The sequence below is a fragment of the Bombina bombina genome, chromosome 6, assembly GCF_027579735.1.
Source record: "Bombina bombina isolate aBomBom1 chromosome 6, aBomBom1.pri, whole genome shotgun sequence".
Taxonomy (NCBI): domain Eukaryota; kingdom Metazoa; phylum Chordata; class Amphibia; order Anura; family Bombinatoridae; genus Bombina; species Bombina bombina.
In genome coordinates, this window is record NC_069504.1 from 1,146,900,478 (window position 1) to 1,146,915,110 (window position 14,633).

Consider the following 14,633-nt stretch of genomic DNA (forward strand, 5'->3'; position numbering starts at 1 on the left):
GCTGATGTTAAAATTTACTCGAAGATTCTGGCGACGAGATTAAATACGGTTATTTCAGACCTGGTGCACCCAGACCAAATAGGGTTCATTCCAGGTAGGGAGGCGAAGGATGGCACAGTCAGGGCCTTAAACATTACACACTATGCACAGGAACATCAGATCCCGCTGGTCCTCCTCTCAATGGACGCGGAGAAGTCCTTTGTCCTTTGGGCCTTGGAGGCATGTTACACCATGTGTTTGCACTCTATTCACAACTGACCGCAAAAATCTCCCTTAATGGAGTAATATCAGAGCCCTTTCAGTTAAAAAAACGGCACCAGACAGGGATGCCCGCTTTCCCCTCTATAATTTGCATGCATAATAGAGACCCTAGCTATGAAAATTCTGAACAATACAGCTATACGAGGCATCCAGATTAAAAAGCAGTCTTATACAATTTCCCTATACGCCGATGACATCCTTCTATCATTAACAAACCCGGTACACTCCATTCCCATCATTATCAAACCAAATCTTTCATGACCTTTCGAATTTTCTAATAAACTTAACTGAATCTGAAATTTTGGATATAACTTTAGATTAGAAAACCTTGAAAGAAGTCGAGAAGGTTACTCCATTTAGATGGTGCTCTAAATCTCTCAAATATTTAGGAATTAATATTACCCCTATACTAGACTTGTTATTTCACCATAACTTTAAACCCCTGAGAGATAAAATAATAAACGATTTATCCAGATGGAGAAATAAAAGTATTTTGTGGATGGGACGTATCAATTTAATAAAAATTAATGTATTTCCCCGTATATTACATCTCTTTCAGACGTTACCGATTCCCCTTCCTAAACTCTACATCACATCCCTACAAACTCGCATGGAACAGGAAACACCCTAGAATCATCAAATATGTAATGATGAAAGATAAAGATCAGGGTGGTCTCAGCATGCCAGACCTACAAGCATACAGAACAGCCATCTTCTTACAAAGAGTACTTGACATGTATACGCAACCCTACTATAAACGGTGGGTAGACATAGAACTAGATAGTCTCCACATGCCACGCATTAGTAAATAGTGTTGGTCATTCGCTACCACACCTATTATAACTACTACTAACCCAATCATCTTGGAGACCCTTAACAACTGGAACAAGACCCTTACACATTCTCCCTTCCTAACACCTAGACCCTCTCCCTTAACTTCATTGGTCAAAACTGGTGAACTAGACTTTGGGCCACTCATCCTACAAACTCTGTAGCCACAGTCTCTCAGAGACTTGCCTGTACATTCTCTCATAGATAAAGAACAACTTAAACACCAAAGGGATATGGTAGACCAGGGACTAAAGAGCTTTGCAAACTGGTTCACTTATTTCAAACTACATCACCTCTTAAAAACTAACCCACAGGCCAGAAATATGACGAGACCCCTTACTCATTTTGAATCCTTATTTATACAATATCCTCCCCCAAGACATACAATCTCCAAAATATATAAACTGTTGGCCCAGAATCAGCCTGGTCAAGTTCTAGGTTATATGGAAAGCTGGGAAAGAGACTTTGCACACAAATGTTTCATCATGCCATGAAATCCTCGATATCTGTGAGTGTTCTGGAAATAAATTTTAAAATACTACATAGGTGGTATTATACCCCGAGGAGACTTCATAGATTATTCCATAATTCGGGGGAACAGATGTTGGAGATGTGGCCATGTTGGAAGCGATATGGCGCACATGTGGTGGTGGTGCTACTCCATCCGAAATCTCTGGAGACAAGTCATTGAGGAAATTGAACAAATTTTAGAAACACAGTTCCCACTAGATCCTCTGACTTGGCCATTAAACAAACCACCAAAACTGAAACATAAGCCCAAACTAAAAATTCTTACTATAATGATAAATAGCATCAAATTCCTGATAGCTAAAAATTGGAGAGGTAGGGAAGCTCCCTATATAGCGATGTGGGTACAAAAAAACTCAGAACTAATAGAGATGGAAGAATGCCACTACCTAAAACACGACAGAATGGACTTGTATGCCGAAATAGTTGGAATGTGGGAAAGCTATATTAAATCAACACAGAAGGGTAGACATAAACACACCACCTTGGACATTGAGTAATAGACATAAACTTGACTCATTCACATAAGAGGTGATATCACACTGAGAATTCAGAGGTGATACAAAAAAACTTTTCAATTAATTCCGTTTGAATCGGACCTATAAAGGCGCTGCATTAAACCCAGTTTCTTTGCTGTAATTTGTTTATTACTAGATTTTAAAATGTTAATGTTTTGTTTTGTTCTGTTCAAGTTTTATATTGTTTAACGATACACATTAATAAGAAAAATTTTGGACTTCTTAACACCGAACATGTGTACCGCTGAATTATGGAAAATGATCTGCCATTGTATGTTTATTTTATGGAGCTGCGACTCCATACTTTGTATTGCATTTCTTTTGAAAATAAAGCTGATTTAAAAAAAAAAAATCTATCCCCCAAATAGGTACTCACTGTTCCTGAAGTCCGGCGGAGAAGGTCTTCTTCCATGCAGTGATGGTCTTCTTCCAGACGGCGACATCTTCATACAGCGCAGGGACTTCTATTTTCATCCAGGGTGAAGGCTGCACGGAGGTGACCACGGAGCCATCCAGCATGGAGGATCCTCTTCATGCGATCGTCGCTACACACTGAGAATTGAATGCAATTTATATTGGAGTACCGTTGCATTCCTATTGGCTGAAAAATTATCCGCCTCCGCTATGAAGACAGAAGATAGACCCACGATGGATGAAGAAGGAGTCACCTGGATGAAGATGTTTGCCGGACTTCAGCAATGGTCAGTACCTATTATGGGGTTAGTGTTAGTTTTTTCTTTCATGTAATTAGCAAGAGTCCATGAGCTAGTGACGTATGGGATATACATTCCTACCAGGAGGGGCAAAGTTTCCCAAACCTCAAAATGCCTATAAATACACCCCTCACCACACCCACAAATCAGTTTTACAAACTTTGCCTCCCATGGAGGTGGTGAAGTAAGTTTGTGCTAGATTCTACGTTGATATGCGCTTCGCAGCAGGCTGGAGCCCGGTTTTCCTCTCAGCGTGCAGTGAATGTCAGAGGGATGTGAAGAGAGTATTGCCTATTTGAATTCAATGATCTCCTTCTACAGGGTCTATTTCATAGGTTCTCTGTTAACGGTCGTAGAGATTCATCTCTTACCTCCCTTTTCAGATCGACGATATACTCTTATATATACCATTACCTCTACTGATTCTCGTTTCAGTACTGGTTTGGCTTTCTACTTCAAGTAGATGAGTGTCCTGGGGTAAGTAAGTCTTATTTTGTGACACTCTAAGCTATGGTTGGGCACTTTTATATAAAGTTCTAAATATATGTCTTTAAACATTTATTTGCCTTGATTCAGGATGTTCAACGTTCCTTATTTCAGACAGTCAGTTTCATATTTGGGATAATGCATATGAATAAACCAATTTTTCTTACCTTAAAATTTGACTTTTTTCCTGTGGGCTGTTAGGCTCGCGGGGGCTGAAAATGCTTCATTTTATTGCGTCATTCTTGGCGCTGACTTTTTTGGCGCAAAAATTTTCTTTGTCATTTCCGGCGTCATACTTGTCGCCGGAAGTTGCGTCATTTTTTTGACATTTTTGCGCCAAAAGTGTCGGCGTTACCGGATGTGGCGTCATTTTTGGCGCTAAAAGCATTTAGGCTCCAATTAATGTGGGCGTCTTTTTTGGCGCTAAAAAATATGGGCGTCATTATTGTCTCCACAATATTTAAGTCTCATTGTTTATTTGCTTCTGGTTGCTAGAAGCTGGTTCATTGGCATTTTTTCCCATTCCTGAAACTGTCATTTAAGGAATTTGATCAATTTTGCTTTATATGTTGTTTTTTCTATTACATATTGCAAGATGTCTCAGATTGACCCTGAATCAGAAGCTACTTTTGGAAAATGGCTGCCTGATGCTGGATCTACCAAAGTTAAGTGTATTTGTTGTAAACTTGTGGTAACTGTTTCTCCGGCTGTTGTTTGTGATGAATGTCATGACAAACTTTCTAATGCAGATAATATTTCCTTTGGAGGGCGGAAGTTTTGCTTTTGAAGATGGCGACTGAAATTAAAGACTCAGTAGGGAATATAGAGGACGACGAAGAGGTGTCCTCAGAAGAAGAGTCTTCTGTCTCTGCAGAGGATTCGGCAGCACAAAAAAGAGAGGAACGATTAAGGAAATTTAGAGAACTCCACTTGAAAAGGAATGAAGCTCGCAAATTAAATCACCAAGAAGTAGTGGAAGAAGACAAACGGCAGAAGCTACCGTCAAACTGGGAAGCTCGAAAAGCTCGTTTAGAGTGGGAGCTAAAGGAAGAGGAAAAGAAAAAGGAATGTGCCGCAAAAGGAATCGATTACCACAGAGCAAAGTTACTTGAAATAAGTGCTGAAGATGCAGAAAGATGGGAGAGGAAAAAGAAAAGAAAGAACCCTGATCTAGGATTCTCAGATTATGCAGCTGCACAACTGCGTCAGTACCAGAGACTGACTAGACAAATTAAACCAGACATGGAGGAATATGAGACGCAGAAAGAACAACATGGTGAAAATTTCTACCCAACATCAAACAGTTTGTACCATGGTACTCATGTACCTTCCAAAGAGGGGGTTGACAGAATGGTTGTAGATCTTGATAAACAGATTGAAAAGCGTGAGAAATATAGCCGAAGACGAGCTTACAATGATGATGCCGATATCGATTACATCAATGAGAGGAATGCAAAATTCAACAAGAAGGCAGAGCGGTTTTATGGAAAATACACAGCCGAAATCAAACAGAACCTGGAAAGAGGAACTGCTGTATAAATTGTTTTTATTTGATTTAATAGCCATGAAAATATAACCTGGTGAACAGTTAATTAAACCTTGTTACTCTTATCTGTATGTTCATAAAGGCTGAATCTCCATACATAAGAAAACACTTTTGTACACATTAGTTGTATATTTTACTATTTATATCTTTGTAGGATGAATAGACACATTCTCCCTATGAATTGTAAAATGTTTAAGCTTTATTGACCACTGTTACAAATATCCAATTTACTTAACACCTAGAGAGCTTTAGGGAGATCTGGGGGCTTCCACGCGCTCCTACCCCGGTGATCGGGCCTGTATATATTTTGCACAGTGATGTCACGCGCAATGACGTGATGACGTCACCGTACAACTTTATTTAAACTTTATTTAAACTTTATTTAAAAATTACAATAACAAGTATAGGGAAAGGGGGCTTAGCACCCAGGTGGGAAAGTGATTAGCACTCAAAGGGTTAAACACTTTCTGTTGCAAGTAAATGAAAAACAAAGAATACTAGGTGCCCAGTTGCTCCTGGATTACTTTTCTTATGCTTTTGCAAATTGTGTTTGCTGTATAATAAAATGCAGCATTTAAAGGGACAGTAGAGTCAAAATTAAACTTTCATCATTTGGATAGAGCATGCAATTTTAAACAACTTTCTCCTGTTGAGTGTGGTCGGTCCACGGGTCGTCATTGCTTGTGGGATGTTGGCTCCTCCCCGGCGGGAGGTGCAGGGGGATCGCCCAGGCAGGGCTGCTGTGTGGCTCCTCCCCTCTGCGTCACACCCAGTCATTCTCTTGCACCCAACTAATAGATAGGATGTGTGAGAGGACTGTGGTGATTAAACTTAGTTTTTTATATCTTCAATCAAAAGTTTGTTATTTTAAACGACACCGGAGTGTGTTGTTTCCTTCTCAGGCAGAATTTGAAGAAGAATCTACCTGAGTTTTTGTATATGATCTTAGCGGACGTAACTAAGATCCGTTTGCTGTTCTCGGCCATTCTGAGGAGTAAGGTAACTTCAGATCAGGGGACAGCGGGCAGGTTCACCTGCAAAGAGGTATGTTGCAGTATATTATTTTCTAAGGAATGGAATTGACTGAGAAAATACTGCTAATACCGATGTAATGTAAGTACAGCCTTAAATGCAGTAGTAGCAACTGGTATCAGGCTGATATGTATATATGTTTACACTTAAGTATTTCTGGGGAATGGCACTTCACTGGGAAAATACTGTATGCATATAACTTTTAGCCTAACTTGCAGTGTGAGCGACTAGCAGCAGGCTTTTTAATGACATTTCATATATTAGATTTTAAACGTTTACTGGCATGTTAAATCGTTTAATTATCTGAGGTACTTGGTGAAAATTGTTTTGGGCTTTATTTTCCACATGGCTGTCGTTTGTTTTAAATTAAAACAGTTTACTGAGCTTCCCTCACTGTTATAGTGTGAGTGGGAGGGGCCTATTTTGGCGCTTTTACTACGCATCAGAAATTCAGTCACAGTCTGTCTTTTTCTCCCTGCATGATCCAGGACGTCTACACAGAGCTCAGGGGTCTTCAAAACTAGTTTTGAGGGAGGTAATCACTCACAGCAGACCTGTGAGACTGTGCTTGACTGTGATAAAAACGCTTATATTGTCAATTGTTATACGTTTTTTTCTGATATTAAGGGTTAATCATCCATTGCTAATGAGTGCAATCCTTTGCTAAATTTGGTTTCTATAACTAATCCGGTTCATTGTTATTCAACTGTGTTAGTTTTTTTGTGTGCTTCTTAAAGGCACAGTAACGTTTTTACATATTGCTTGTAAATTTAGTTGAAAAGTATTTCCAAGCTTGCTAGTCTAATTGCTAGTTTGTTTAAACATGTCTGACACAGAGGAATCTCTTTGTGCAATATGTTCAAAAGCCAAGGTGGAGCCCAATAGAAATTTATGTACTAATTGCATTGATGCTACTTTAAATAAAAGTCAATCTGTACATGTTAAGCAACATTCACCAGACAACGAGGGGGAAGTTATGCCGACTAACTTGCCTCACGTGTCAGTACCTGCATCTCCCGCTCAGGAGGTGCGTGATATTGTAACGCCAAGTACATCAGGGCGGCCATTACAAATCACTTTACAAGACATGGCTAATGTTATGACTGAAGTTTTGTCTAAATTGCCAGAACTTAGAGGTAAACGAGATCACTCTGGGATGAGAACAGAGTATACTGATAATGCTAGGGCCATGTCTGATACTGCGTCACAATTTGCAGAGCATGAGGACGGAGAGCTTCATTCTGCGGGTGACGGATCTGATCCAAATAAATTGGATTCAGACATTTCAAATTTTAAGTTTAAGCTGGAAAACCTCCGTGTATTGCTGGGGGAGGTGTTAGCGGCTCTGAATGATTGTAACACAGTTGCAATCCCAGAGAAAATGTGTAGGTTGGATAAATATTTTGCGGTACCGACAAGTACTGACGTTTTTCCTATACATAAGAGACTTACTGAAATTATTACTAAGGAGTGGGACAGACCCGGTGTGCCTTTCTCACCCCCTCCTATATTCAGAAAAATGTTTCCAATAGACGCCACCACACGGGACTTATGGCAAACGGTCCCTAAGGTGGAGGGAGCAGTTTCTACTTTAGCTAAGCGTACCACTATCCCGGTGGAGGATAGCTGTGCCTTTTCAGATTCAATGGATAAAAAGTTAGAGGGTTACCTTAAGAAAATGTTTGTTCAACAAGGTTTTATATTACAACCCCTTGCATGCATTGCGCCTGTCACGGCTGCGGCAGCATTTTGGTTTGAGTCTCTGGAAGAGACCCTTGACTCAGCGACATTAGATGAGATTTCACTTAAGCTTAAAACCCTTAAGCTAGCTAATTCATTTATTTCTGATGCCGTAGTACATTTAACTAAACTTATGGCTAAGAATTCCGGATTCGCCATTCAGGCACGCAGAGCGCTGTGGCTAAAATCCTGGTCAGCTGATGTAACTTCTAAATCGAAACTACTTAACATACCTTTCAAGGGGCAGACTTTATTCGGGCCCGGTTTGAAAGAAATTATCGCTGATATTAAAGGAGGTAAAGGCCATGCCCTGCCTCAAGACAGAGCCAAACCCAGGGCTAGACAGTCTAATTTTCGTGCCTTTCGTAACTTCAAGGCAGGAGCAGCTTCAACTTCCTCTGCTCCAAAACAGGAAGGAGCTGTTGCTCGCTACAGACAAGGCTGGAAACCTAACCAGGCCTGGAACAAGGGCAAGCAGGCCAGAAAGCCTGCTGCTGCCCCTAAGACAGCATGAAGTGAGGGCCCCCGATCCGGTAACGGATCTAGTGGGGGGCAGACTCTCTCTCTTCGCCCAGGCTTGGGCAAGAGATGTCCAGGATCCCTGGGCGTTGGAGATCATATCTCAGGGATATCTTCTGGACTTCAAAGCTTCTCCTCCACAAGGGAGATTTCACCTTTCAAGGTTGTCAACAAACCAGATAAAGAAAGAGGCGTTTCTACGCTGTGTACAAGACCTTTTACTAATGGGAGTGATCCATCCAGTTCCGCGGTCGGAACACGGACAAGGGTTTTACTCAAATCTGTTTGTGGTTCCCAAAAAAGAGGGAACCTTCAGACCAATATTGGATTTAAAGATCCTAAACAAATTCCTAAGAGTTCCATCATTCAAGATGGAAACTATTCGGACAATCTTACCCATGATCCAAAGAGGTCAGTACATGACCACAGTGGATTTAAAGGATGCTTACCTTCACATACCGATTCACAGAGAACATTACCGGTATCTAAGGTTTGCCTTCCTAGACAAGCATTACCAGTTTGTAGCTCTTCCCTTCGGGTTGGCTACGGCTCCAAGAATCTTTACAAAGGTTCTGGGCTCTCTTCTGGCGGTACTAAGACCGCGAGGAATTTCGGTAGCTCCGTACCTAGATGACATTCTGATACAAGCGTCAAGCTTTCCAACTGCCAAGTCTCATACAGAGTTAGTACTGGCATTTCTAAGGTCACATGGGTGGAAAGTAAACGAGGAGAAGAGTTCTCTCTTACCACTCACAAGAGTTTCCTTCTTGGGGACTCTTATAGATTCTGTAGAAATGAAAATTTACCTGACAGAGGACAGGTTAACAAAGCTTCTAAATGCTTGCCGTGCCCTTCATTCCATTCAACACCCGTCAGTGGCTCAATGCATGGAGGTAATCGGCTTAATGGTAGCGGCAATGGACATAGTTCCTTTTGCACGCCTGCACCTCAGACCGCTGCAATTGTGCATGCTAAGTCAGTGGAATGGGGATTACTCAGATTTGTCCCCTACGCTGAATCTGGATCAGGAGACCAGAGATTCTCTTCTATGGTGGCTTTCTCGGCCACATCTGTCCAGGGGGATGCCCTTCAGCAGGCCAGACTGGACAATTGTAACTACAGACGCCAGCCTACTAGGTTGGGGCGCTGTCTGGAATTCCCTGAAGGCTCAGGGATCATGGACTCAAGAGGAGAGTCTCCTTCCAATAAACATTCTGGAGAGCAGTTCTCAATGCCCTTCTGGCTTGGCCTCAGTTAGCAACTCTGAGGTTTATCAGGTTTCAGTCGGACAACATCACGACTGTGGCTTACATCAACCATCAGGGAGGGACAAGAAGTTCCTTAGCGATGATGGAAGTATCAAAGATAATTCGCTGGGCAGAGTCTCACTCTTGCCACCTGTCAGCGATCCACATCCCAGGAGTGGACAACTGGGAGGCGGATTTCCTAAGTCGCCAGACTTTTCATCCGGGGGAGTGGGAACTTCATCTGGAGGTCTTTGCCCAAATACTTCGACGTTGGGGCAAACCAGATATGGATCTCATGGCGTCTCGCCGGAATGCCAAGCTTCCTCGTTACGGGTCCAGGTCCAGGGACCCGGGAGCGGTCCTGATAGATGCCTTGACAGCACCTTGGACCTTCAGGATGGCTTATGTGTTTCCACCCTTCCCGATGCTTCCTCGTTTGCTTGCCAGGATCAAACAGGAGAAAGCATCAGTGATTCTAATAGCGCCTGCATGGCCACGCAGGACCTGGTATGCAGATCTAGTGGACATGTCATCCTGTCCACCTTGGTCTCTGCCTCTGAGACAGGACCTTCTAATTCAGGGTCCTTTCAAACATCAAAACCTAATTTCTCTGAAGCTGACTGCATGGAAATTGAACGCTTAATTTTATCAAAGCGTGGATTTTCGGAATCAGTAATTGATACCTTAATACAGGCTAGGAAACCTGTTACCAGGAAAATTTACCATAAGATATGGCGTAAATACTTACACTGGTGCGAATCCAAGGGTTACTCATGGAGTAAGGTTAGGATTCCTAGGATATTGTCTTTTCTACAAGAAGGTTTAGAAAAGGGTTTATCTGCTAGTTCGTTAAAGGGACAGATCTCAGCTCTGTCCATCCTTTTACACAAGCGTCTGTCAGAAGTTCCAGACGTTCAGGCTTTTTGTCAGGCTTTGGCCAGGATTAAGCCTGTGTTTAAAACTGTTGCTCCGCCGTGGAGCTTAAACTTAGTTCTTAACGTTTTACAGGGTGTTCCGTTTGAACCCCTTCACTCCATTGATATCAAGCTGTTATCTTGGAAAGTTCTGTTTTTAATGGCTATTTCCTCGGCTCGTAGAGTCTCTGAATTATCAGCCTTACATTGTGATTCTCCGTATCTGATTTTTCATTCAGATAAGGTAGTTCTGCGTACTAAACCTGGGTTCTTACCTAAGGTAGTCACTAACAAGAATATCAATCAAGAGATTGTTGTTCCATCATTGTGTCCTAACCCTTCTTCAAAGAAGGAACGACTCCTGCACAATCTAGATGTAGTCCGTGCCCTGAAATTTTATTTACAGGCAACTAAAGAATTTCGACAAACTTCTTCCCTGTTTGTCGTTTATTCTGGACAGAAGAGAGGTCAAAAAGCATCTGCTACCTCTCTATCCTTTTGGCTTCGTAGCATAATACGCTTAGCCTATGAGACTGCTGGACAGCAACCTCCTGAAAGGATTACAGCTCATTCTACTAGAGCTGTGGCTTCCACTTGGGCCTTTAAGAACGAGGCCTCTGTTGAACAGATTTGCAAGGCTGCAACTTGGTCTTCTCTTCATACTTTTTCCAAATTTTACAAATTTGACACTTTTGCTTCTTCGGAGGCTGTTTTTGGGAGAAAGGTTCTTCAGGCAGTGGTTCCTTCCGTATAGAGATCCTGCCTGTCCCTCCCGTCATCCGTGTACTTAGCTTTGGTATTGGTATCCCATGGGTGGTGCTGGCCCGTGGACTGACTACACTTAACATGAGAAAACATAGTTTGTGCTTGCCTGATGGATTCCTTTCTCCTGTAGTGTAGTCAGTCCACGGCCCGCCCTGTTTTTTAAGGCAGGTCTAAATTTTTAAATTATACTCCAGTCACCACTGCACCCTATAGTTTCTCCTTTCTCGTTTGGTTCTCGGTCGAATGGCTGGGTGTGACGTGGAGGGGAGGAGCTGTGTGGCGGCTCTGCTTGGGTGGTCCTCTTGCGCTTCCTGTTGGGGAGGAGTTGGTGTCCCGTGGGTGGTGGTGACCCGTGGACTGACTACACTGCAGGAGAGGGGGGTTTGTCAGGTGGGCATGAATTATGTTTTTCAATTTACTTCTGTTATCAAATGTTTTTGTTATTTTGCTATCCTTTATTGAAAAGTAAAACTAGGTAGGCTCATAAGAGCTCAGCAGTGTGCACGTGCCCTTGGTGTTCTGTGGCAGCGGATTTTTTGCAACATTATTTGTAGTTTTGCTGCAGAACACTGCTGCCGTGGAGTGCTGGAGACACATGCACACTCCTGGAAAGTTGTTTAGAATTGCATTCCAAATCATGAAAGTTTGATTTTACTGTCCCTTTAAACAAATTGAGATACTACTAATACTTTATTTAATAGCATGTTATATAACGACTTGAACACCCCTTTAATATCTGGTGTTGCTTTCATAAAACATAAATTGACAAATGAAGCATTAAAGGGACATAATAACCCCAAAACATTCTTTCATGATTCAGATAGAGAATAACTTATATTATCTAATTTGTTTTACCCTCTTGGTATGCTTTAATGAAGGAGCAGAAATGCACTACTGGTGCACTACTGGTTTCTAACTGAACACATGGGTGAGCCAATGACAATCGGTATATAAATGCAGCCACCAATCAACATCTAGAACTTAGTTTATCTGCTGCTCATGAGCTTGCCTAGATAAACCTTTCAGCAAAGGATAACAAGAGAAGGAAGCAAATTAAATAATCGAAATAAATTGGAAAGTTGTTTAAAATTTTTGGGTTTCATGTCCCTTTTAATGATGAAATATAAATAATCTTTCACAAAAATATTGTATATAATGGTTTAGCCATATAATTTAAGCAATCAAAATAACTTGTATCTTTTGTTAAATGGGTACCGGGGAGAGTGTATAGAGAGCTATACAATGTAGGGTTTGTAGTTATAAAATAGCACAATGGCCAATTCCTCTGGATGCTTACTGGTAGTGGGAGCCTTTGAGCACGTAGTGATAAAACATCTATAGAAATTGATAATTACAGAAACAAATTGGACACCACCTCTATTTTATTTGAAACAATATGTTCTGTATATCTCTTCTCCTTTGGGTGTAAATGTGGGAACCAAGCTGCCTTTTGTATTTACTTTACTTGTGACCTAAAGCGGTTAAAAAATGCCTGTAACCATTACATACACTCTTTAGTTTCCTTGTCTTTTACCATGTCATTGTTTATTTAAATTGGCAGTAGTCAGTAAAGTATGTATGTGTTTAGCAGAACTCATTTTTTTACAGAATTTGGTTTATTTTGTAGTGAAAAAGCTGGAAACAATATTTCCTTTAGTAATGTTCCATAACCTGTTCCATCAACATCTAATATTCAGGGTGTTCCTGTTAACATAAGAGATTTTGTTTCTAAATCTATTAAGAAGGCTATGTCTGTTATTCCTCCTTCCAGTAAACGTAAAAGGTCTTTTAAAACTTCTCATGTTTCAGATGACTTTTTAAACGAACATCATCATTCTGATTCTGTTTCTGATACTGATTTTTCTGGTTCAGAAGATTCTGTTTCAGAGATTGATACTGATAAATCTTCTTATTTATTTAAAATGGAATTTATTCGTTCTTTACTTAAAGAAGTCTTAATTGCATTAGAAATAGAGGAATCTGGTCCTCTTGATACTAAATCTAAACGTTTGAATACGGTTTTTAAACCTCCTGTAGTTATTCCAGAGGTTTTTCCTGTCCCTGATGCTATTTCTGAAGTAATTTCCAGGGAATGGAATAATCTGGGTAATTCATTTACTCCTTCTAAACGGTTTAAGCAATTATATCCTGTGCCATCTGACAGATTAGAGTTTTGGGACAAAATCCCTAAAGTTGATGGGGCTATCTCTACTCTTGCTAAACGTACTACTATTCCTACGGCAGATAGTACTTCCTTTAAGGTTCCCTTAGATAGGAAAATTGAATCCTTTCTAAGAAAAGCTTACTTATGTTCAGGTAATCTTCTTAGACCTGCTATATCTTTGGCGGATGTTGCTGCAGCTTCAACTTTCTGGTTAGAAGCTTTAGCACATCAAGTAACAGATCATAATACTCATAGCATTGTTAATCTTCTTCAACATGCTAATAACTTTATTTGTGATGCCATCTTTGATATCATTAGGGTTGATGTCAGGTATATGTCTTTAGCTATTTTAGCTAGAAGAACTTTATGGCTTAAAACTTGGAATGCTGATATGTCTTCTAAGTCAACTTTGCTTTCCCTTTCTTTCCAGGGTAATAAATTGTTTGGTTCACAGTTGGATTCTATTATTTCAACTGTTACTGGGGGGAAAGGAACATTTTTACCACAGGATAAAAAATCTAAAGGTAAATTTAGGTCCTTTCGTCATAATAAGGAACAAAAGCCTGATCCTTCCCCTACAGGAACGGTATCAGTTTGGAAACCATCTCTAGTCTGGAATAAATCCAAGCCCTTTAGAAAGCCAAAGCCAGCTCCCAAGTCCACATGAAGGTGCGGCCCTCATTCCAGCCCAGCTGGTAGGGGGCAAATTACGATTTTTCAAAGAAATTTGGATCAATTCGATTCACAATCTTTGGATTCAGAACATTGTTTTGCAAGGGTACAGAATAGGCTTCAAGATAAGGCCTCCTGCAAGAAGATTTTTTCTTTCCCGTGTCCCAATAAATCCAGTGAAGGCTCAAGCATTTCTGAAATGTGTTTCAGATCTAGAGTTGGCTGGAGTAATTATGCCAGTTCCAGTTCTGGAACAGGGGCTGGGGTTTTACTCAAATCTCTTCATTGTACCAAAGAAGGAGAATTCCTTCAGACCAGTTCTGGATTTAAAAATATTGAATCGTTATGTAAGGATACCAACATTCAAAATGGTAACTATAAGGACTATTTTGCCTTTTGTTCAGCAAGGGCATTATATGTCCACAATAGATTTACAAGATGCATATCTGCATATTCCGATTCATCCAGATCACTATCAGTTTCTGAGATTCTCTTTCCTAAACAAGCATTACCAGTTTGTGGCTCTGCCGTTTGGCCTAGCAACAGCTCCAAGGATTTTTACAAAGGTTCTCGGTGCCCTTCTATCTGTAATCAGCGAACAGGGTATTGTGGTATTTCCTTATTTGGACGATATCTTGGTACTTGCTCAGTCTTCACTTTTAGCAGAATCTCATACGAATCAACTTGTATCATTTCT

At 40.8% G+C, this 14,633-nt stretch overlaps 1 protein-coding gene across 1 annotated transcript; it reads left to right on the forward strand.

Moving 5' to 3' along the window:
* The first annotated feature begins 4,107 nt into the window (after positions 1-4,107).
* On the forward strand, positions 4,108-4,934 carry LOC128662487 (pre-mRNA-splicing factor syf2). The gene has a single exon (XM_053716270.1). It carries the CDS (start codon positions 4,127-4,129, stop codon positions 4,874-4,876), a length of 750 nt encoding a protein of 249 aa, XP_053572245.1. The 5' UTR covers positions 4,108-4,126; the 3' UTR covers positions 4,877-4,934.
* The last annotated feature ends 9,699 nt before the right edge of the window (positions 4,935-14,633 follow it).

Bases quoted from the DNA above. Each gene is read 5' to 3' on its own strand.
- LOC128662487 (XM_053716270.1), top strand. From the start codon at position 4,127: ATGGCGACTGAAATTAAAGACTCAGTAGGGAATATAGAGGACGACGAA.